Source organism: Nannospalax galili, unplaced genomic scaffold, assembly GCF_000622305.1.
Source record: "Nannospalax galili isolate Female #2095 unplaced genomic scaffold, S.galili_v1.0 scaffold606, whole genome shotgun sequence".
Lineage (NCBI taxonomy): Eukaryota > Metazoa > Chordata > Mammalia > Rodentia > Spalacidae > Nannospalax > Nannospalax galili.
The window spans coordinates 480,866-506,086 of NW_008355477.1; the positions used below are offsets into that span (position 1 = coordinate 480,866).

At 42.6% G+C, this 25,221-nt stretch overlaps 1 protein-coding gene across 9 annotated transcripts; it reads right to left on the bottom strand.

Moving 5' to 3' along the window:
• Positions 1–448: 448 nt before the first annotated feature.
• Rab9a (RAB9A, member RAS oncogene family) lies at positions 449–20,875 on the bottom strand. Of its 9 annotated transcripts, XM_029555992.1 has the most exons (7): positions 20,710–20,875; positions 19,504–19,635; positions 16,532–16,612; positions 12,664–12,787; positions 5,921–5,994; positions 5,009–5,036; positions 449–1,630 (listed from the first exon to the last, which is right to left on the bottom strand). In XM_029555992.1, exon 7 carries the CDS (start codon positions 1,597–1,599, stop codon positions 994–996), a length of 606 nt encoding a protein of 201 aa, XP_029411852.1. In that variant the 5' UTR covers positions 1,600–1,630; positions 5,009–5,036; positions 5,921–5,994; positions 12,664–12,787; positions 16,532–16,612; positions 19,504–19,635; positions 20,710–20,875; the 3' UTR covers positions 449–993. The 9 variants fall into 9 exon arrangements, with proteins under 9 accessions (XP_029411852.1, XP_008851110.1, XP_029411855.1 ...); XM_008852888.3 differs by lacking the exon at positions 12,664–12,787; XM_029555995.1 differs by lacking the exons at positions 12,664–12,787; positions 20,710–20,875 and adding an exon at positions 20,136–20,391.
• Between the last annotated feature and the right edge of the window lie 4,346 nt (positions 20,876–25,221).

Sequence of the window (25,221 nt, forward strand, 5' to 3'; positions counted from 1 at the left end):
GCTTCCACAGGACAGGACGTGTTACTGGCACCACTTACGAAAGACTGTAATTTCTAGTATTGAGTCTGGTCACTGCTGCAAGTTGTTTTTTTAGCATGGAAAAATCTTGAGCACAAATAGCTAAACAGTGATACAGAGACTAAAGAAATAGCTTGCAAATACAGGTGTCTTTGTTACCCTCTCAGGAAGTACAGTTCTGCGCTAAGGATGTAGCTCAGCTGGTACAGGACTTGCCTAGCATGCACAGGACACATGCCTATGATGACACTCAGGGAGTAGGGGTCACAAAGACCAGAAGTTCAACCTGAGGTCATCTGCGGCTATACAGCAAGGTCAAGGCCAACCTAGAATATGTAAGACCATGTCTGTTTTTGTTTGTTTTTAATGGAAGTACATAAAGCTAGCTCTTGTTTTGGGAATGGGTATGTATGTGTGCCACACAATTGAGCAAATGTGAGATAGTTTAATATGCAGAATGAATAAAAAAGGTTAAAACATTTTGGAGATGAGGTGATCAACTCAAAAAGCACTGCAATGCAAATAGATGCATTAGATTTAATCTTTAATCTTAATGCTGTAGGAATTTATTTCCCTAAACCAAGAATAGAATGCTAATTACATAAAAATATACACATATAAAAGTAATTCTTCATTTTCCCATTGGGCATGGGAAAAACATTCCAAGTGTAACTTCTAGAATGGTCCAAGTTTTTTGTATGAATTACAATTAAATTCTTGGTCATCTTATTAGTGCTATCATTTTAAATTAAAGAAACATTATTAGACAACCGTTACAATTTATAAATGTAAAGTGTCATTACTGAGTAAATAGATTTCTCCAGAGTGAATGTGTCCCTTCTCCCACCAGCTAATGAGGCAGCAAGATGCGTTAGTTGAATTTTATTAGTACATGAACACTGCTGCAAACACTAATTCTCTCGTCCACCCTCGTGTGTGAGTTTGTTAGAATGCAGGCAACAACCATCTTAACGATCAACAGCAAGAGGAGCTTGGCTTGGGCTTTCGGTACAGATTGACCGTGTCTGTCTGAATGAGGGGATCTGACCTATCTTCAATAGCCAGCACTCTTCGAACTGCCTCCTCAAACGCTGCTGAAACATTGGTGGCATCTTTTGCACTCGTTTCAAAGTAAGGATAGTCGCCGTTGTCCCGGCACCAGGCCTGGGCTTCTTCTGTGGACACCTGCCGATCATTTCTATCGACCTTGTTGCCCAGAATCACAAAAGGAAAGGTTTCAGGCTCTTTCACATCTGCATAATAAATGAATTCTTTCTTCCAGTTGCTCAAATTCTGGAAGCTCTGTGAATCATCAACACTAAAAGTAAGCAGGCAACAGTCAGAACCTCTATAAAATGGTGTCCTCAGGCTTCGGAATCGTTCTTGACCAGCTGTGTCCCAAATCTGCATGGTAACAAAATGTCCATCCACTTCCAAATCTTTATTTAAAAATTCCACACCTATTGTATGGAACAGCTGGGCATCAAACTTATTGGTTACATATCTGTTCATAAGAGAACTCTTGCCAACTCCACCATCTCCAAGAAGAATGACTTTAAAAAGCGAAGATTTCCCAGCCATTATTAATTATATGAATTTCAACTTTAGAACCCTGTAAAATAAGAGATATCATTACATTCCTTCACATTGGTGCGATCCTCCACACAATTCTAATATCAGCACTTAAGTGAAATAAAACACATAGCCCTGATTCTTTTTTGCAAAGGGAATACCTAAGTAACAAGAACGTTCATTTACTGTCACTTGCACAGGTACCAGCCTCTATCCTACCATTATTCCCTACCAAGGAAAGGAGTCACTCTTCCCCTTCCTCAGCTGACTGTGAAACTGGACTTCAGGCCAAATCTAACCTCAAAGATGCTCTGAAGCATCACTATCAAAAACACTTCCCAGCCTTAGCCACCCCATGGTGAAGATGTACCAAGAGTCCAAAGTCCACAGGTTTCTTTAACAACTTCAAAAAGCCCCTAGTTGCCCAGAGATGATATTGACTGATAGATTTTTTGCTACTACCCCTTCTCTCTTCAGATACAGTTCAGATACAGGCACTGTTAAGCAGGAAAGCCAGAGACTTCCCGAAGCTCACTGATTCAGCTATGAAATAAAAATCAACCAATCATAGGGTATACTGAGTTTACTGTCTTCATTAGAAACTTATTTTGAGTTACTAAAATCAATGTCAGCAGCAATGGACTTTTTCATACAACAGCACATTCAACTCATTTGGGCAGCAACAACTCTTAGCTGGCGTGCATGCATGTCCTAGCCTGTGCATGCTAAGTACACAATCTACAAATGAGCTCCACTCTCAGCCCTATTTATTTAATTTTAAATACTTTAAATGGCCATGTACTAGACAGAACAGGTCTAAAATAAAAGTAGTTATTAATCTTATCACAAAAGTAGATATTGTGAGCCAGGTGAGGTGGCACATGCCTTTGCTCCCAGCACTCAGGAAGCAGAGGCAGCTAGATCACTAAGAACAAGGCCAGCCTGGTCTATATAGAGTTTCAGAACAGCAGAGGCTACATAGTAATACCTGTCTTTAACAAAAATTAGGTATTGTAAATTTCACAATGAATACTTGTTATATGGATTACGGAAAACTTCTGTAACCACTATTAATAGGTGTTACCTGGCTATCAGCTATTCCTGAACAAATGTAGCCAATATAAAATAAGGGAACAATTTTGTAACACACAAGAATTCCACATCTCTATTTGTTCTAGTACTCTGATAAAAACAGCAGCTTATATAGTGAGAAATCAAGTTAATGGAAAAACAAATAAATGACCTGACAGTAAAGTGTGATGTAATCCCTGCTCCTGTAATCCCAGCACTCAGGACTCAGAGGCAAGAGAATCACAAGGTTTACACACAAAACCTGCCTTACACATTTCATGTGTACCCAGTTTCACAAATGCATCAAGAGGCCATGGTTAAGAAACTGACCAACTCCACTTAGCTTTCTGTAAGCATCCTCTAGGATGTTCATAATCACAACCATGTGAGCTACGTCAGAAAGTATCTTGTGTTAAATGGCATGGCTATATTAACACAGGGAAAACATTTGACACTACTCCAAAATGATTAAAATCTGTCAGTGGTTTATTCGCCAGACATTGAGGACTAAGGTCAACTTCTAAGACACAACACTTGACCCAGGTACCACTCTGGCCACACAAGCACACTGCTGCTACAGTCTCTGTTTCAGTCACTCTGAAATGCACTGTCACGTGGAACTGAGGACATGTTTGCCTTTGCCCACCACATGCTGCTCTCTCGGTCAGTGATCCTTCCACTCCCAACCCCAAACTCACTACTGTGTCTGCAAACCTGTTCAGTTTGGTCATTGCCTCCACTAAGAACCCTTTCCCAGAAACGCTCCTCAATGTTGTTGTCATACGATTTTTTTTTTTTTTTGGTCTTTTTGAGACAGGGTCTCCCTGGAGCCCCAGCTGGCATGGAACTCACTATATAGACCAGGCTGGCCCTGAACTCAGAGATCTGCCTGCCTCTGCCTCCCAAATGCTGGGATTAAAGGCCTGTGCCACCATGCCCCGAATCACATGATTCTTTTTTTACACACAGAAACACAAAAGGAAAGCAAATATACATAATAGTCTATCATATTTATCCTAGTGTTTTAAGTCTACTAATCTCACTGCCTGACCAGACACAGTGTATAGCACTGAATTTTTAGAAACTGTAAATCCAATTCTAAGCCATATCATACAATTTGACAACCCCCACCTAGCCTGCTGGTTGTATATATCTCCCAGACTGTTTTAGGAATCCGTTGAGATTTATAGTGTGATTAGGACCTTTTGATAATTCGTTTTTTTCCTCCTAATTATGTGGCAATTTGTACTTCATGACATTATTTGGCCAAAGAAATTTGGCATTTGCAAATTCCACACACCAGGAAATATTTTCGGCATTCACATTTACCATTTGGAGGCTCCCAGATATTCCTACTTGGGAATATATGTGCCTTTGCTAATGTAATTAATATACAAGGCTACTCCTTTGATTTTAACCTTATAATTGTATACAAACCTACATGATGTTATAACTATGCACACCCTGGGGCTGGAGAGATGGCTCAGTGATTAAGAACACTGGCTACTCTTGCAGAGGACCTGGGTTCGAATCCCAACACTCACATGGTGGCTAACAACTGTCCATAACTCCAGTTCCAGGGAATCTGATGCCCTCTTCTGTCCTCTGCAAGTACTATATGACATGGCCGTACTAACATACATGCAGGCATAACACTCATACACATTAAATAAAAATAAATCAAAAAAATTATAACTATATGAACCTTCTTAGTTGTTACTGCTACAAAGAGAAGCAAGCTTCACTCAATCCATTCATTAACAGAATCACAGCAAGTTTATGGACATTAAACATGTTCCTGGTTCTTTCTCTGTGTGTGTGTGTGTGTATGTGTGTGTGTGTGTGTGTGTGTGTGTGTTGTCTGGTGCTTTCTCTGTGTGTGTGTGTGTGTATGTGTGTGTGTGTGTGTGTGTGTGTGTGTGTGTGTGTTTCGTGTACTGCATGTGGGCAGATGCCTGCATGGCCCAGAAGTGAGCATATGATCCCCTGGAACTAGAGGTACAGGCCAATGTGAGCCCCCCAACGTGAATGCTAGGAACTGAACTCTAGTCCTCTGTAAGAGCAAGTGCTCTTAATGGATGAGTTATCTCTAGCCCTTCCCTCTCTGTTCTTTTCTAAAAGCAATAGAACCTTTGAAGTTTCTTTAGCATAAGTTAAATGAACAAAAGTATCCTACTATGTTAGTTTTTAATTTAGGTAAAAATAAAGGTAATGTGAACACTGATATTCCAGTTGGAATGACTGTCCAAAGGCAATCAATAATCTTCATCAAGTTTCACATAACAGTTTACAAATCAAGAAATCAGACTAAGAAAAGCATAATACATACGTAGGTCATGAACCTTACCTTATTAGTTCAGTTTAAGCATCATTACCTGAAAAAAAAAATCAGAAAGCTCACATTAACAACGTACATTGTTTTTAATGTGGTTTTTTTTTGGTTTTTAGTTTTTGTTTTTGCCCCTTCTATCCTTCTATGGTACTGGAGATGGGACCTAAGGCTTTGTGTATGCTAGGCAAGTGCTCTACCAGTGAGTGAACCGTAACCCCAACCCTCTTACTTTTTGAGACAGGGTCTCACTAAGTTGCCCAGGCTGGCTTTGCACTTGGCTCTATAGTCCATGAAGGCATTAAGCTTCCTATCCTCCTGCTTCAGCCTTTTCAGCCTCCAGAATAACAGGCCTGTTCCTGTTTTATAATTTTAATTGTGAAAAGAAGAATTAAATGTGAAACAAGTATCTGACTACTACTAGTATCCATATTTTTAACTTAAAATACTTAAATGCTATGATCTATCCCAACCTTAAAAACAACCCTACAACAAATGTTGTATTTTAGCCATTGATTTGTTTTATTCCAAAATGTCTTATTATCTGTCCACCCTTCTTTGATAACTTGCTCATGCAGACACAGCTATACAATTATACTAGGAATTATACTTGCCTACATTTTGGGTAGCTGATAATAAGCATGTCCTAGAGAATAAAATAAGGGTAACACAAAGTAAACAAAGGGGCCACAGGAGGGAGAGGCACCAACATGCTTCATAGAGTCAGGCTAAGTAGGACTTGGAGCACAGTGTCCTGAAGCTTCTGGGCAGCCAAGGCAAAAATGTAAACTTGTCTGTGTGAAAAAGAACAGAATGCCAGGAGAGAAAAGGTGCCCCTAGTACCAAGCAAGGCCAGAGGGCACAGCCGTGAGGGTGGTTGAGCCCAACATCCTGAAACTTCATGGGAACAGCATCAACAGCACTACCTACCTCCAAGATCTACTCAGATGCCTGCACACAAGTGTTTCACCACACGGCCAGGCTCATTCAAGTGTAGGAACTTTCTGTGGAATGAGAAAACGAAGGCTTTTAAATGGTCTTTTTTTTTTTTTACACCCAATTTCAACAGTTATAGACAGAACAAATTATATGCAGGCAGGCCTCCATTAAGAAACCAAAGGAACAAATTCTCTCTCTCCACTCTTAAAGCAAAGGGCATTTCTGTGGAAGTTACATACAGCAGTCCTTAACTTGCAAATTCAATCAATTAAAACATGAGACTCTTTAAATTGGTGACATGTAGGATTAAGGATAAAAGAACAACAGCAGCCAACACTTACTGAGCCCCATATGCCACCTACATTTCTTCCTCACAAGTATCTTAGTATTTCCCCATTAGAGCCAAGTGCAGAGTTCTAGAGAGGGGCTATAGACAATGCGAGATCACACAGCTCATACAATAGTAAGCTATTCACACAGCACTCAGCCCACTGGCTACTTCAATCAGAACTACTTTTTCTTTTTTTAGGGTTTTACTGTTGTTACAGGTTCAATGAAAATAAGTAGGTGGAAGCAGAAAGTTTTTCATTTGTTTGCTTTATTCCATTTCTGTACCAGAAAAAAGCAAACAACAGAACTAGGAGGCTAATCTGTCAGTATATAATATAAAGCACATCTGAGTATGCTGCAATTTTGATGATTTTGAGACAGGGCCTCTTGAACACAGGGCCTCCTCCAATTTGCTATGTAGCTAAGGATGAACTTGAATTTCTGAACCTCCTGTGCCTCCACCTTTTAAGAGTGGGGATTACAGAGACACCATCGTGCCAAGTTTTATATGGTGCCAGGGATCAAACCCAGGGCTTCATGCATGCTAGACAAGCACTCTACTAATTGAGCACTCTACTAACTGAGCCACAGCCCCAACCAAGTGTGCTATATCTTAAAACATGTTTTAAATGAAATATGAGTCAAATGTTTGCAGATCTCTGAGTCATCTCCACAAAAACCTAGTTTCATAGGATGGGTGAAAGCAGTTTTTCAAAAAGTATTTAGTGAATGCCTACTATATGCCATGCATTAAACATGCAAACCATACAGTCTTGACCTGAGTGACAGTAACATTAATACATACAGGGTTGTCTGTTCACCATTTCCTCCCAGTGGGTAAGAGGCACAATGTACAAATTTGGGGGTTCCTTAATCAGACCTAGGCCTTGTCTTCCAGTTTGTCACGGAGCAGTATGTGATGCCAGCCATCAGTCAGACTTAATTTGCATTCAACATGACACTGTAGACATAAGCCAACTACTTCAACTGCTAAACTGTAGGGAAGGAAAAGGTAATACCAGACAAAAACCAGGTTGTGCTACACAGTGTTAATGAGAGCCTGCACAGTTTTCCAGTGTGGTGTGCTCCAACCACGTTTCAATGACTGCTTTAGCCACATGCTGCCCTTAGGACACAGTCTTAACTAATGCCTGACTCTAAGGGAAAGGGTATCTAACTCAAGGAAGCTCAGCAGGAGGACAGCTGAGGAGCCGGAACCAGGACGAGGGACCAATGCATGTGAAGGTTCTGCCAAGAAACCCTGATGTTGGCATGGACTAGGAGACCTCAAGATAAACCAAAGAGTCAAAAGTATACTAGGGAGGTGAGACTGGAGGTAGGGGACCCTGGGTAGGCAGGGTCTTAGAAGTCACAGGAAGGATTTTTACCTGGACCCGAGGATTAAGGAAAGGCACTGAGATACATTCAGCAGTGGAGACTCGATCAGGCAAGAGTCCAAAAAGGTTACAGACTGCATTAGGCAAATAAGCTGCAAGGCACAGGAGGAGGACCTCAGATAGAGCTAAGATGGATACTTCACAATCCCTCTCCACTGCCAATGGTGTCAGCTGGCCTTAGCCTCACACTTGATCCTCCAGTAGGATGCTCACTGTATGACTTCCATCTTCTCCTCACTGCCACCCCACCAAATCCCTCCTCTAGACACCTGACTACATCTTACTCACCAGTGCAGATGCAGCTAGACCTTAGCCCCTCCTAAACACCTGTATTTATGGTGAACCCTCTTCAACCATGCTCCTAATATCTGCCATTCGGAATTTCTTAACATGTCTACCATGTCTAATAAAAACGAAATATACTTGTTAAAAACATTCATAATACACATACATGTATTAAAATGTCCATACTTCTCAGCTGTCAATTTTTAACTCTAAAAAAATATGCCCATACTATTCTAAAAACACACTTTGTAAAAATGTTTAGCTGGGCAAGTGACAATTTTTAAATGCCTACTTAGGGGGCCTGGAGAGGTGGCTCAGAATTTAAAAGTCGGATCTGCCATCCAACCTCTCAAGCCTGTCCTGATATCCTCACAACTCACTACTCCCACCCAAACCTACCTCTGGCATTTATGGTCTGGGAGGCACCTCCCTACCACAATGGCTATGCTATGAAAACCACTCATCAGAGGCCTAGTTCAGATTACCTCATGCAAGAAGTTTTCAATGGCACCCAAAGCCTAGTCTCTCTCTTTTCCTTGCACTCTCCATCATTCCCACCTCCACTGTAATTCCTTATTTTCTAAGATGCTCTAATCACTCTTAGTGATTAGATGTTTTCCAGTTCCAATGTCACCCATTCACTTGTCCTATTTCTGTCTGCCACAATGCTCTCTCTGCACACGGTGAAATGCAAAATAAATAATAAATGCTAAAGTAAATCACTTCCTCTGTTATTTTTGTTATTCTATTATTCTACTTGTATCTATACTTTTCGGCATCTATTAAAATATACGGGAACAAAAAGATTGATTATTGCAATTCTAATGAGAAAACCACTTTAAAGCAGGTACTATTGATGGCCAGCAATTAGGAGCTGGCATGCATACACTGTGAGTTCCTCTAGTAAGGTACCAAAAGGAAGAAAGCTCCCCACCCTTTGAAAGCACCTTCTCAGGACTTCAGAAACACACACTCCACTGCCTCTTCACTACCTCTCACTTCCAAAAATTGAAATTGAATTTATCACTCCTGGTTTAAATTTAGGCACCCCTCCCTAAATTCACAAGTTCCTTTTGCATTCATTGACTCTGGATGTACTAATTGGAGGCATACCTATCATTTCACTTAATTTCATAGCTGAAGAAGCTGAGCTTCAAGCAGAGCATGGTGGTCCATGCCTGTAATCCTTCCATTCTGGAGCTGGAGAGTTCAAGGTCAGCCTGGGTTACATAGTGAGACTCTCTAACAGAACGGGTGGGGGTGAGACAAATAATCCTAATATTATTTCTGTTTTCATCTGAACTGTTTTATTTCCTTATATTTTAATTTAGATATATCTTAGCCCAATTAGTTCCTCTGTTTATTTCTAAAGTCTTTCTGGTTATCCTGTTGAAGTGTGTGAACAAGAAGCAAGTCAAGGAAAGTCATTAAGTCTAATGGGTGCTAGCTCTACAACAAGAAAGTAACAAAACAAACCAGGACTAAAGAAAATACCACAGGAACAGATCAACAGATCAATGTGGAAGCAAGTCCTGGTCAGATGAAATCCATTATCTAGCAACTGAATACTACTTCACAGAAAAGATAAAAAGTTAAAAAAAAAGGCAAATCAAAACTGTCACTGACAGCACCTAGCACCTTCCCTATTTAAATAATTCATATCAATAATATTCTTTTAGGAAGATGAAACATCTAATATAACATAAACATGTTAATTTTTCATGAAACAAGGCATTTCTATAGTTCAGTATTGGTAGACAGGCAAAAGATTCAGTTAAGCAACTAAATCCCACAGAGCCCAGACAGCTTTCTGTATTCTTGAAAATGTCCAGTGAAACCACATGTGGCCATGAAATGTGGCTAATCTGATTAACTGACTTTTTTTTTAATTAACTTACTTTTTAAGTTCATTTGAATTAAAGTACTGCACAAAGCCTATGGCTACTGTATTCTGTATACAGTGAGCTTGAGAGGAGCACCCTCCAGAATCACATGTGGACTCAGGGTGAGTGTTAAGAATAGGAACTTGTACGATTGGGCTTTCTACTGCAAAGACTAAAGTAGGTTTCATCAGATTCACATGTGTATAAACACGTGTGCACATGGATGTGGAGGCCAGAGAACAACCTTGAGTGCCATCCTGAGAAACGTCATCCACCTTTCTAGAGACAGGGTTCTCTCACTGGTCTAAAGCTCACCAACTGGGCTAGACTAGCTGGCCAGAGGGCCCCAGAGATCCTCCTGTCTCCACCACCCTAGTGCTGGGATTAGAAGTGCTTGATTCCAAGCCTGTAATTTTTACCTAGATTTTGGGGAATCAAATCCAGGTCTTCATGCTTGCAAGAGAAGAACTTCACCAACAGCCCACTCTCTCCAGCTCCAAGTTTCATTCAATTTTTAAGAATTCTTTCAGTTTCATAAATATAAACAAATATATGATGTACTTTGATCATATCCCCCCCCACTGCCCTCTCTTGCCCCCCTCCTACCCCCACTGAACCCACCCTTCCCAACAGGTTCCCATCTTTTAATGTCTTTTTTGTGTGTATGACTCACTGGGTTGCCTGCATGAGCATGGGGTTATTTACTGAGGCAAGGATGACTTACCAGTGGCTGCCCAACTCAGGAAGGTGCTCCCCCCTCCTTCAGCTAAGTACCTAAAGCTCCTTGGCCTCAGGAAAGGGTGGGGCCTGAGGCCCACCCCTCTATGATGCAGTGTCAATTGGCCTCAGGGAAGGGTGGGGCCTGAGGCCTGCCCCTCTATGATGGAGTGTCTATTGGCTCAGTTTTGTGCAGATCCTAGGCATTAGTCACTGCTGTCATGCTGTCATCAAGTGTTTAGATCCCTCAAAATGATCAATGAAAGGGCCGGAAGATAGCTCAGTGGTTAAGAGCACTGGCTGCTCTAGCAGAGGACCCGGGTTTGATTTCCAGCACCGACATGGCAGCTAACAACTGTCCTCTGCAACTCCAGTTCCAGGGGAATCCAATGCTCTCTTCAGACCCCCGCAGCCATTGCATAACATGGGGCATTTACATACATGCAGTCAAGACATTCATACACTTAAAATAAAAATAATAAATAAGATATTTAAAAAACGATCAGTGAAGATGGGCATGGCGACACAAGCCTTTAATCCCAGCACTTGGGAGGCACAGGCAGAGGGACCCCTGCATGTTCAAGGCCAGTCTGATCTACAAAGTGAGTTCTAGGCCAAGCTAGCCAGGGTTACATAGTGAGACCATGTCTTTAAAAAAACAATGCATATCTGTGTCATTTTGATATCACATGGGATCTATCTGTACATCTAACAACATCCTCACAACTTTCCATCTTTACTCAGCATCACTATTTCCTCTTTTTCTCTCTCACTCATGAAACTTTATATTAAACTCTGACCATAAACTGTGATAGTTCTGTGAACAGCCTAAGTCACTGGAAACTGCTAAAACCCAGGAAATGAGGATAAAAGTTTTATTTGTTTTACTTGATTTTAGTGAGAGCCAGGCATACATCTACATGTAACAAGGCACTTGCCAATAAAAGGCACTTAGAATATTTTTATTATATTTTAATTCGTGTGTGTGTGTGTGTGTGTGTGTGTGTGCAACACACATGTGGAAGTCAGAGGCCAATTTGAGGGATCTGGTTCTCTTCTTCCACCATGTGGGTCCCTCAGAGGTTGTTAGTGCTGAGCATCTTCATGGTCCTATCATAAAACATTTCTCAATAATAATGAAAAGAACAGGGTTAGTTTAAGGTTGTATTTTGGATTTTTTTAAATTTTATATGTCTGTCTGTCTGTCTGTGCACCAGGCTTGTGCAGTACTTGTGGAGGCTAGAAGAGGGCATCAGATCCCCTGGAACTGGAGTTATAGACAGTTGTGAGCCACCAGGTGAGTGTGCTGGGAACTGAACCTGGGTCCTCTGCAAGACCAGCAAGTGCTCTTACTGCTAAGCCACCTCTCCAGCCCAAGGCTGCATTTTGAAAGATGACATTAAAACAGAAGGAAACAAATAAAAGCCACAGGAACACTGGGAAGCTGGTATGGTGGCCCAGGCCTATAATCCCAGCACTTGGAAGGCTGAGGCAATAGGACTGCAACTTCAAGGCTAACCCTGGCTACAAAGCAAGATCTTATCTCAAGAAAAAAAAGTACTGGGAATTATGAAAGAAATGGATTTTAATATGTACATTAGAGAAATATATTAAATCAGCAAAACACAAACCAAATGTTCTGCCGTCACTTAAGGAAATACTGGTTCTGATGCCTCTCTTCAAGTTAGGTAAGAAAGTATGTGCTTTTAAGGATAGACAAGGCCAAGGGGCTAGAAAATGTCTATATAAACCCTGAGAAAAGCCAGCGCATGCACAAACACAATCTACAAGGCTCAAAACCACAGCAAAGGAGAAGTTCTTGGCTGTTAGAGGAGTAGGATTTCCCAAATTATATATATAGAGAGCAGCTGTTATGTGCGGCCTAAAGGATTAGAAGTCCCCAAATACCATCCTCCAGAAAAGTTGTCACCAGTCCAATACCAGACACTACAGGTAGCTCTTTATAAAGTTCTATTTACTGGATATAACTGACAGTTCTCCATCAGTGGGCACCCCAGTGTAACCCTACTGAGATGCTGAAACGAATTCTTCTTATGGAAAAGCTTTCCAAGCCTAGACTTACATCACTGCCCATTTCCCATCTGCCTTCAAGCCAGATTACCTCTCCAGTGAGTGACACATTTCCATTCCCTGGCAGGTCAGCAAAAGTCATCAGAGAATGCTTACTAGCCAATTCAATGGCTTCTTCTCAGTTCTCATGTGAGAGCATTCAGGCACACAAGGCCCTAAAGTGAATAGAGAAATGTTTCTTGAGACTTCATCTGATGAGTCTCTCCACCCAAGGCCTCTACAATAGAAAGTAAATTCCTTCAGGATGTACATGCCACAAAATCTCAGGATGCTCAACAGGTCTTTTAAAACAACTAAGGAAATGGAGTATCTCACGTAGCACACATTTAAGCACAGGCACTGCTGGGACCTTCAAGTCTTGGTCAGGGCTTGGCACCACTCATTATTGCCTCTGTTTTGTCTAAACTATGTGTCAGCAACCCCTCTCCCTCTTGAAAATGTTCCCTGTTAAGAGTCCATAAAACTACCAACAAGTGGCCCTGCTTTTTCTCACATCCTCAGCTTTCTTCAGCCAGGCGGCTCCCTTTCCTAACAAATTCTCAGTGATGGTCTCTCCACAGGTCCAAGTCCATACCTTTTTCCACTATAAACACCAGTGATTCTTAAAGTCCACCTTCACCCGCCCTCGCCTGAGGACCATGCAAGAATTTCCAACCCCTTTTATAATACATCCATCTGCCAACCTGAGAGTAGTTCAAATTCAGTACATAAAATTATGTTAATTATCCTTCCCATTTCCAAAATCTCTCTTCTGTCTCATCAGCCTGATTCAACCATAGAAAGAACTGTATCCACTTCCTTCCCTCCCCATTGCCCTGGTCTTGTTTAGTTAAATAACAAGTGCTGCAGCCATAATATTAGCAGTCCCTGTTTGCCACAACATCTACTAGCTATATCTATCTTAGATGCTTTTCCTGTTGCTGTGATAAAACACTTTGACAAAAGCAACTTAAGGGAGAAAGGGTTTTTGGATTATGGTTCCAGGGGGATACACTTCATCATGATGGGGAAGTCAAGGCAGCAGGAGCATGAAGCAGCTGGTTGCACAGCATCCACAACCAGGAAGCAGAGAGAGAATAAATACATGCAGTTCTCCAACCCAGGCTCCCAACTAGAGAATGGAGTCACGCACAATGGGTGGGTCTTCCCACCAATTAATGTAGTCAAGATATTCCCCCATAGGCATGCCCAGAGGTCCAGGTGATTATAGATACTGTCAAGTTGACAACACTAACCATCACAGCATCTAAGACGCAGCCCCTTAAAATCACCTGCAGGTTGGACAGTATAACCCATGCTTCACAAATCAACAAATGGATGCTGACAAAGATTAAACACTGTCCCCACATCTAACTAAGCATGGCAGGTCAAAAGTGTTATCGTCACTCTCAGCAAGTAGAGAAAAGAACAACAACCAAAAAAGTAGAAACTCCAAAACGGCATCCAGAAGAAACAATTTTAGATGCAAATCAGCAAGAAAATTTAGAAAATGAAAAGCAAATGGCCCAGTTGTGGCAGGGAGGAACCCACAGCAAGAAGAAACAGCTGACAGTGAATTTCCACCAGAGAACTGAGAAAGTACCAAGACGGGTGAAGGCTGAAAGCTGGCACACTCCTGAAAGGTTGGCCACCCTCCTTTTGCCACCCCAGCACACTTACTTCCTAAACAGGTGTATGCAGCAGAAAATGAGGAGAAAACAGAAAGGAAAGTAGGGATGGAAGGACAATCTACATAGAAGCCTGGCCTGCGCACTCCTTCTGAGGTCCCTGCTCCTGTCAGCTTGGCAACCAGAATAGCAGCATTACTAAATTGCTACTTAAGGGGGAATAGTGGGTAATTAAAAACAAACTTTAATGCCTTATTTCCTTACCAGTAAACCTTGAACTTCATAAACTATAAAGGAAAACAGCAGCTTCTAATCTTAGAGTTCCTAAATTATGTGAATTCACAGGGACAGGGGCAGGCTATTTGAAATTCTTTTTGTTTTGAGACAGGGTCTTCCTGTAGCTTCAGCTGTCCTGGAACTTCCTATGTAGACCAGGCCGGCCTCAATCTCAGAAATCCACTTGCTTCTGCCTCCTGAGTACTGGGATTAACAGCATGCACCTCCATGTCCTGGCTGACAAAATTTTAAAGGAAACCGAGACACTGACATTTGTAGGGCATCACCTTCAAGGGAGTTCACAATGTCAAACTAGGTTGTACATATTCCTTCAAATGATGTCATATCTTTGTGAAGGTGGGTTTCCCAGGACTACAGTTAAAAATTAAGTATTGGGTAAAAATTAATTACAGACTATAAGGATGGCAGTTGTTTGCTCCAAAACAACAATGTTTTATTCTAATTTTATTTAAGAACATTGGAATTCGTTCCAAAATACAGTGTATTCACCAATGTATGGTCCTCAGGCAGTTTTTCTGTTCTGACTTCCAGTGGCATATGCATGTACTTCAGGCATGCTCACCAGATCAAATGCACTACAAGATTAGAGTAGCCCTATAACTGAAAACAGTAACCAAGAGATTTCTACTTATGTTTATTTTTTTCTATTTATTTATTTCTGAGACAGGGTCTCATGTATCCCAGGCTGGCCTCAAACTTCCTATGCTGCCAACAATGGCCTTGAACTAACTACCGATCCTGTCTGCCTTCGAAGTGCTAGGATTATATGTTGTACACCATGATGCCTGGCTTTTCTGAATTTGTCAGAATCATTTAACACTCCTCTCTGTTAGAGTTCTACACAGCAAGTTGTAGAAATAAGTCTATAAGGCTTTCTTTCCCATTTCTCTAACACTAATAAACACACCTACTTATGAGAACTAACCTTCTAGACAGTTACCTTCTGTACCTAAAAATCTAATCCAATTCAAAAGAACTTGGAACTGAAACAGTTCAGCCCTTTTATACTGTTCTGCTGTCCTTCACCCTTAGATGAAAATGCAGCCATGGAATGAATGCACAGAGTGTTCTATACTGTTTCTCCAGCGCCACTCAACACAATGGCATACATCTGTAATGCCTTAGGCCTGAGACAAAAGTGGAGTCTGTGTCCACAGAGTACGAAGCCAGGCCTGCCTGCTTCATTTTCTTCCTGAAACACGCCCCCTTCCATTCCATGTGTATGTAGCTATTATCTTACTTAATATTCATTCACTATGTATCTTCCTGTTTCCAATGCCACAGTTTTCTACAGCTTGAAATCATCATGGTCAAAAATTAACAAAATGTAATGGAAAAATCTGGAATGTGGAAATAGCCAGAGCACAACTTCACAATATGTACAGTACCAAGAGTCACATTGGGAAACAGATTTCTCCGACAAGTTATCTAACCAGGCACCCCCAGGCACCCTGGCAAAGCAGGCTTGGGACTGCAACAGGCCTGGTCTCTGTCCCCTCCTTCTACCCACATACCTAGGTGGCTCCAGGTGTCCTCCCTCAGGTATCCTGACCTTCCATTTGCTTCAAAATTTCCCTCCAAACTCCCTGAGGCATTGAGTTCAGCTCCACCCTCCTCCCTCCCCACAAATCTTTAATAAATGGTCTCTGTGGATGACCTACTTAGTCACAAGCCCTATTTTCTTATAGTAGGTTTTATGATCTAAATGGCTTTCAAGTTAGATTCATTGGACATCACTTCTAACTGGCTTATTTCTCCTGCTGCATAACCAACAAATTGCCCAGGGTGAAATTACATGTTATTTAATGATTTTGCTATTCCTACTTGATGGCATACAATCTCATAGACATTAGGAAGTACAACTGTCTTTTCATTTTACAAAAAAAGAAATGTAGGGATCGAACTTGCCTAGAACAGCAAGACAACTAATCATTGAGCAAGATTCCTCTGGCACCAAGGCCTTCTGACCTTTCCCAGAAAAAAAACTACACATACCTTTTGTTAGACTGCATGTGCTGGCAATCATTTTCAGATGTGAAATTCAGCATTCCTCTACCTCCACCCCGTAGCATACAGCTTCTCGTATGAGGCAGAGAAATCCATATTCATTAGCAAAGAAAAACACTGTGCATGAGTCAAAAGCCAAAGCTTTGGGGCTGAGGGGATGGCTCTGTAGAAAGAGAGCTTGCTAAGCAAGCTTAAGGACCTGAGTTTGAATCCCCAGAACCCATGTAACAGCTTCATGTGGTCATAGGCACACACACACACACACACACACACACACACACACACACACACACACTGGTAATTCCTATGATGTAGGGAACAGAGAAAGGAGGATTGCTGGGGCTTTTGGCCCCCAACCTTGCTCCAGGTTCAGTGAGACCCTGTCTCAAGGCAATAAGAGTGGCAGGATAGATACCCACTCTGGTCTCTGCATATATGCCACCCCCCATATACACACCTACCTCCATACCCCCCCACACACTCCCACACAAAAACAAACCTACTGTCAAAAAGATGCCATATCGACAATTTGAGTAATGCTTTCCCAGGAATGCCTAAAGAGATCCAGCCCTTCTTGACTCCCCCTCTCAACTGACCCACCCCAAAGCTCACCTAACAGTAATAACTGACACCAGAATGGACAGTACATATTTTGAAATACCTGGTCTTACGGAAGCATGGAGAAAATTAAGCTGAAAAACGCCAAAAAGAAAATTATAAAAAGCTATTTTTTTAGTTTCATCATCTATTTCTTGATTTAAAAGGATAAAAATGTGGCCAGGCGTGGTGGCACATGCCTTTAATCCCAGCACTTGGAAGGCAGAGGCAGGTGGCTCTCTGTGAGTTCAAGGCCAGCCTGGTCTACATAGTGAATTCAGGCCAGCTGGGGCTATAAGGAGACCCTGTCTCAAAAAAACAAAACTGTAACTATTGTCCATTGAGGCTAAACTTAAGGAAAAATATGCTCAACAAGAATGGCTTCTCTGGGCAGGAGGATTGGGAGATCAAGGCTAGCCTGGGCTACAAATTGAATGTGCAGCCAGTGGGGATTATACAGTTGAGACCCTGTCTATAAAAACAAACAAGTGGATGGAGAGATGGCTCAGCTGTTAAGAGCACTGACTGCTCTTGCTGAGGACCTGGGTTTAGTTCTCAACACCAACCCATAACTCCAGTGCCAGGGAACCCAACATCCTCTTCTGGCCTCTGTGGGCACCCCACGCATGGATGCACTTACATATATGCAGACAAAACACTAAAACTCTCTTACACATAAAATACAAATAAATTTTAAAAACTTAAAACAAACAAATCAACACCTAGCTCCTGGATTTGGTTTGGTAAACACACACACACAGACGTTCAATTACACGAAGCTATAAAGAACCCAGCAACTCATCTCCACTTCCTTTAAGTCTGCCCACACTAAATGCCATGACACAGGTATTTCTGTGCTGGGTGTGGTGTGTTTTATTTCCTTAAGGAGCATCTGACCTCTGTTCTTAAGTAGCCCAAGCAATAAATTCTGTTCTAGGACCATGCCAGAACCTGGTCTTATGATTGTGACTAGGCTGTAAGCTTCAGGAAGGTGAAGGCTTTCCCACTAGTCTTCCACTTGCCAGCACCTGTTTACCAGCACCCAACAGGCTGCTCAGAAAATGTCTGTGGATGACTAGAATAACACAGAAACTAAATAAGTTTAAGTCTACTACAAGAGTTCCCAGTAGCTCTCAACTTTTTGTCACTTGTCTAAAACCAAAACAAAATAATGGATTCTGAAGCTGGGTGTGGTGGTGCATGCCTGCAATCCCAGCATTTAGGAGGCTGAGGCAGTAGGATCGGGAGTTCAAAGACAACCTCAGCTATAATAGCAATTTTGAGGCCAGCTGGGGTAATAACACCCTACCTCAAAAAAATGAAACAAAAAATGGATTGTTACCAGGTACTTTCTCAATCCATCTTTCAAAGTAATATGCTGCTTAGTAAACAGGACTTTCTCTAGGCAAGCTTTTAACTTTTTATTTATTAATTGATTTTTATTTTATGTGATGAGTGTTTTGCCTGCATGTAAGTGCACCACATCTGTGCAATGACTGTGGAGGCCAGAAGATGTCAAACCCTGGAAACCAGTTATGGATAGTTGTTAGCAACCAACCCTGTGTGTGAAGGTAGGTCCTCAAGAGTAGCCAGTGCTCTTAACCATTGAGCCATCTCTCCAGACCCACAGGCAAGCTTTTGAAATAATAAAAGTCTAATCCCAATAGTAAAGTGCCACTGTATTTATAAAGAACTACAGAAGCCCTGTGTGCCCTGGAATGTGAACCAAAACTGCTTCTAGACATTTTTAAATACCCCTGAGGGCACAAAATTGCATCCCATGGGAGAATTAGAACTCTAAAAGTCAGCTCAGTGCCTCTGTAACCTTGGGAAGGCAATCTAACCTGCCCATGTTCCAGCAAACTCCTTATCTGAAAAATGGAGCCATTACTATGGAAATGCTGGGAGAGCGAAAGCATGCACCCACTGGACTTCCACCCACAGACAGGGTATGAGTGCCGGCGCCAGAGTGAGCCAGCCTAATAAAAGATAAGAAATTGGGAGAGGCTAAAATAAGTTGCCAGAACTCTTATCTTCAGACCTCCAGAGGACTTGTAGTATAGGGTGGAAGTCGCTGAGAAAGACAAAAAGTAAAAGAATGAGGCTGGAAAAGGGAATTACCAGTAAGGTATTTTCCTAATCAACAACTAGTACGTTCTCACTTTTGCCTGTCCACTCTAAGCTTCCAGATAATCCTCAAATGTCCTAAATAAGAAAGCCTCCAAACCATAGACATTTTAGTACAGCAAAAGGGACTTAAATGCAGTGTAGGTGAAAATGCGGAATGCAAGCGACTGCCACAGTAAGACACGGCGCTCTTAAATAAGACACTCCAGAGTTCAACACAAGTAGTGGTGACTTACTTCACCATAAGTCTCGAAAACAGAAACTAAAAGCAGGCTTCTTAGGAAGTCCCTGGCTGAGGGGCTGGGGATCTAGTTCCGGGACAGAGTGCCTGTTTAGCAAACACAAGGCCCTAATATTCGTCTCCAGCCCTGGAAGGAAGAACAAAACAATAAATTAATTAAAAAAATAAAAAAAGGAAAAAAGTCCGTAGCCGAAAGTTCTGGGTTTCCTTCAACTGTAGTTTTGCTCCACTGGACAGCTTTTGAGATTTCGGGCAGTGTAGGGATTTTCCATTCCAGAGGAGCCGGTGAAGAAAAAGACAAACACGTAAAAACAAAATAACAAAAAACCCAATCAAATTCGGTCTTCTGACTTTATGAGTACGCGGTGAAAAGACTGCTCTGGTCACATGCCAATTTGGAAACTTGCACCAAAGTTATTCCTCAAAAGAAGTAGGATCACGAGATGTGTCATCACGTCAAAACCAAAACAATACCCCCACCAACCATTTGGTCAGCACTTCAAATTCTCATCTTGCCTTTTCACTTACTAAGTTGGAAGAAACAATGGAACGCGATTCTGAAACCTGAGCCAAGGTCTGAATCAGACAGTGTCCCCACCCGCCAGTATCCCCCAGGGCTGGCTTTACCTTCCAAGCTGCCGATCACCTGCGTGGGTCAAAGGCATTAAGCAAACGCTCGGCTGGGTAGATGTCAGACGCGACCAAGCTCAAGTAACACTAGCGTCCTCGCTTTCCCTGCGTTAGTCAGTCAGGCGCAGGGTTTGGTCTGGGATGCGTGGGTGTGTGGCCTCGCGTGGCTAGGGGAAAGGCGGGTGCATACGTGTGTACCCAGGTGACTGCATGTATTTGTGCCGGAGCGCATCTCTCCAGCCTCCTCTTCCCAAGTGTTTGGGGGTTTACGTGGATCTCCTCGGGGTGGTATGGATTTCCCTTCAGGATGTGTGAGTGTCCCCCCTAGTGGTTGGGTGTGCGTCCCTCTCCCACGGTGTGTGGGTGTGGGAGCCGTCTTTCCTCCTGCGTCAGTCACCAGCAGACACGGAGACAACCAGACGTCCCCTCTCCTGACAGGCAGACGCGCGCCACCTCGGCGTGCCCCTCCCCCGGTCGCCCTCAGCCCCCGCTGCCCCACAGCCTCGGCTGTGCGCGCCCCTCCCCGGCTCCTGGCCAGCCAAGAAAAGACCGCCGGGCGAGCACCGCTTACCTTTGCAGTCACACCGAGGATCCCGCGAGAACTGCTGGCCAGCCGGGCTAGGAACAATGCGTGAAAAAAGAGGGCCAGAGGCCTGACGGCGACGACAGGAATACCCAGCTCGAGCTCCTACTGCTGGCGAACCAGGCTGAGGGAACAATATGGCGACCAGCCGGGGCGGAGCCCCAAAGCGGAGGGGCGGGGCCTGGGACCGTGGGCCGACGGGACGAGGTGTGGATGCTTGGGCGGGGCCTATGATGAGGGCGGAGCCTATTGTGAGGGGCGGAGTGGCAGACCAGGTCTCAGAGCAGCAGTCCGGAGAGGTGGGGCGGGGCCTGGGTGGCAGGGCGGAGCCTGAGACTATAGGGTGGGACCTGGGTGGCAAAGATGGGGCGATGTCCTGGGAGCAGCGGGGTGGGCCCAGACCGGTGGGGTCGGTCGTGGGCGGGCGGCTTGAAGCCTGGAGGTAGAAACACCGGGTGGTGGTTCCAGGACTGTTGGGGACAAACAAGATCGGGCTTGGAAGCCATGGGACAGCACCCCGTTCCCTCTACAGTGCTCACGAAAAAATAATAGTTATTTTTAAAGTTTAAATAGAAAGAGATCATAAGAGTACAATCACAGGATATTATTACACTGGTTAAAAAAAAACATGCGCAAACGAACCAAAGAATAGGTAGATGATGAAAAATGAATGTGGTTGTGAAATTGTGGAAAAAGTTTTCTAAGTTTTGCAGGTTTCCTTGTTAAAGTACTGCCTCTAAATATAAAACTAATGTAAAAGGTAGTTTAGGAGAAACTCATGTTTCTTTGCTTTATACAGAGAACTGACCACATAAGTGGTAAAATCCAAGTCCCCGCAGGAGGGAAGGATTCTTAGTGAGCTCTCAATTGTTTCCTCTGGTATATAACATGTGCTTATTTTCCAAGAGAAAGAGCTGGTTTTTATGATTTGAGAGTTCACAATAATTTCTGCCTCTTTGTGAGGTTATTTTCAGGCAGCAACTTTTCATCCCATGGAGGTTACATTTAACAGTTTCTCAAAAATAGGACAATCTGGGCTGGAGAGCTTGTGCAGCCCGTTAAAGGCTCAGGCTCACAAATAGGATAATTCTAGAATAATTGTGAAAATAAAGCACACAATAAAGATTGAGCTCAGGTTTGAACTTCAATGACTTTTTTCTTGTAAAAACAAATCTAGTTTTATATATGCAGAATATCTCCCCCAAAGAAATAGGAGTAAAATTATAAGATACAAATCTGTTGAAAGTCAGGAGAAGCTGGGGATGTACCTCAGTAGCTAGTCTTGTCTAACATGCAGAAAGCCCTGGGTTCCCACCCCAGCACAGCATGAATCCAGCATTCCAGAGATGGAGGCAGGAGTTCAAGGCCATCCTCAGCCACATAATGAGTTCAAGGACAGCCTGGGGTACACTAGACCTTGTCTCAAAAAAATTGATTACACGTCCACATACAGGGAAAAACACAGAATTCAACTATAGGCACGTTGACCATTAATCGAGATTTAAAATAATAAAAAAAAATTGGAGACTGGTGAGATGGCTCAGAAGCCGTTAAGAGCACTAGCTGCTCTTGCAGAGGACCTGGGTTCAATTCCCAGCACCCACATGGCGACTAACAACTGTCCATAATTCCAGTTCCAGGGCATCCAACACCCTCTTCTGACCTCTGCTACATTGCACAACACAGGCACACTTACACTTATACAGGCAATAGAGTAACACACATACAATAAAATAATAAGGGCTGGAGAGATGGCTTAGTGGTTAAGAACACTTGACTGCTCTTGCAGAGGACCTGGCTTCGATTCCCAGCACCAACATATCTGCTAACAACTGTCCAAAACTCCAGTTCCAGGGGATCTGACACCCTCTTCTGACCTCCTGGGGCATTGCATGACACAAGTGCACTTACATACATGTAGACAATACACTCACACATAAAATAAAAACAGTAAATAAAATATTTAAAAATAATACAAAATTTGATATTTTCTCCAACTCACTGGCCAACAGAAGAAACTTGTCGATATTATGTATATTGTGTAAGTACATAAATATAGTGATAAATATTTCCTTGTGTTGAAAATTTCTATATTTGAAATGGTTTCTCAGTGAAATTGGAATTTTTCCATACACAATTATGTTCTTTTTCACTTGACATTATAAGTTAGTATCGATTTTCACTGACTTACTTATGCCAAATCTAATGGGTTTGGGGGCTAATTTGTGCATATTTTATTATTTTATGGGGTTTTCCATTCTTAGTACGTGTATACAAAAATATCTACACATTTTCGACACTCTAAACCAATGTAGTACTGTGCAGTTCTCCCAGAAACTAAGTTCAATTTATTTCTTCCACTAAGAATATTTGATTCTAATTTTTTATTTTTTAAAAATATTTTATTATTTTTATTTTTTAAAAAAACCTTTTTATTTTTATTTTATGTGTATGAATGTATTGCCTGCATGTGTATAAGTGCACCTGTGTCATGCAATGCTGGCAGAGGACAGAAGAGGGCGTCAGACCCCTGGAACTGGAGTTAGAGATGGTTGTTAGCTGCCATGTGGATGTTGGGAAATGAAACTGAGTCCTCTGCAAGAACAGCTAATGCTCTTAACCGCTGAACCATCTCTCCAGCCCCACTAAGATAATTTTTAAAAAATTTTTTATTTATTATTTTTATTTTATATGTATGAATGTATTGCCTGCATGCATGTAAGTGTACCCATGTTGTGCAATGCTGCTGGAGTTGACAGGAGGGCTTCAGATCCCCTGAAACTGGAATTTTGGATGGGTGTTAGCCACCATGTGGGGGAGGGTAATCAAACCCAGGTTGTCTGCAAGAGCAGCTAGTGCTCTTAACTGCTATCTCTCCAGCCCCCTAAGATAAATTTTTTAAAAATATTTTATGATATTTTTTATGTGTATGGGTGTATTGCCTGCATATATGTAAGTGCACCCATGTCATGCAATGCATGTGGAGGTTAGAAGGGGGTGTTGGATACCCTGGAACTGAAGTTACAGGTGGTTGTTAGCTGTTATGTGGGTTCTGGGAATCGAACCTGGGTGCCTTAACTGCTCAACCATCACTCTAGCCCTGACTCTTAGGATAATTTTGTTAACAAAGATTTTTTAAAAATATTTTATTTATTGTTTTTATTTTATGTGTATGAGTGTATTGCCTGCATGTAGATAAGTGCACCCATGTCGTGCAATGCCTAATGCCTGCAGAGGACAGAAGAGGCCGTTGGATCCCCTGGAACTAGAGTTATTGACAGTTGTTAGCTGCCATGTGGGTGCTGGGATTTGAACCTGGGTCTTCTGCAAGAACAACCAGTGTTCTTATCCACTGAGCCATCTCTCCAGCCCCTAAGGTAAATTTTAAGTCAGCTATTTCAATATATAAGGAAGTATCAGAAATCTGCTTAGCCTAAAATAGAATTAAAGATGTACAAGGAGATATAACAGTGCTAGGGTATGTTTTTAGCATATATAAGGCTCTGTGTTTGATCCACAACACTGCAAAAACTTAAAAGAACTCGAAAGCAAAAATGAGTAGTAACACTCTGGGCCTGGCCCCACCCTCACCTCCCTCCGCTTCCTGGGGCCTGCACGACCTACAGGCCTCTCTCCAATCTGCAGGCCTCTCTCCAGGGTAAGTCGATCGTGCCCTCCATGCCTTGACTCCCCCAGCCTCATTCACCCTCCCATCTCCCCCTCCGGTCTCTCCTCCTAGCCTGTGTCCTGTCCCATTCCTTGTCGTGACACCCCAGACACCTGGGGAACCACCACTGCTTCCTGATCCTTTGCACCCAGACCAACTCAGTTCCTTATTGGGTCCCCAGCAGCACTCCGGGCTTGGCCCCGCCCTCACCTCCCACTACTTCGATGGGCCTCCACGACCCTCCAGTCTCTTTCCTGGATGCCTGGGCTGACCTTTCCTCTTCATGATCTTTTGCATCCACACCAACCCAGTTCCTCAGTGCAGTCCCCAGGAGCCCTTAGGGCCACTTCCTGCTCCCATCTTCCTTTGCATCTCTGGGTGGGACAGCCACCAGCTGCCCTAGACCGTCATCTTTCCTGGGCGCCGCTCCCAGGCCAGTCCAACCCCCAAATTCCTGAGGCCAAAATCTTTCCTGGAGGGATCCAGACCTTAGGAGAAAGCCTGAGAGCATTTGATCCTCATCTGACTTGGGTCTCTGTGGGAACTCCTGAAGACAAGAGCAATCTGGCCACTCCAATAGAAAACCAAGAGAGAACCGGAAGCTTAGATGAACCAGCTTTTCATGCCCAAAAAGTCAACCAGAAAGACACATAAAGTTCACAAAAAGAAGCAGACCTAAACTTGAAGGCTTGAGTCTCACACAAGAATTAGAAACTACAAAAGAAATTCACATGACAAAAATCACAGAGAAAAAATAATAACATGAAAAACCAAAATAACATATTGCCACCAAATACCATAACCCAAGGCAAAGTTTACATTGGGATGCCAAA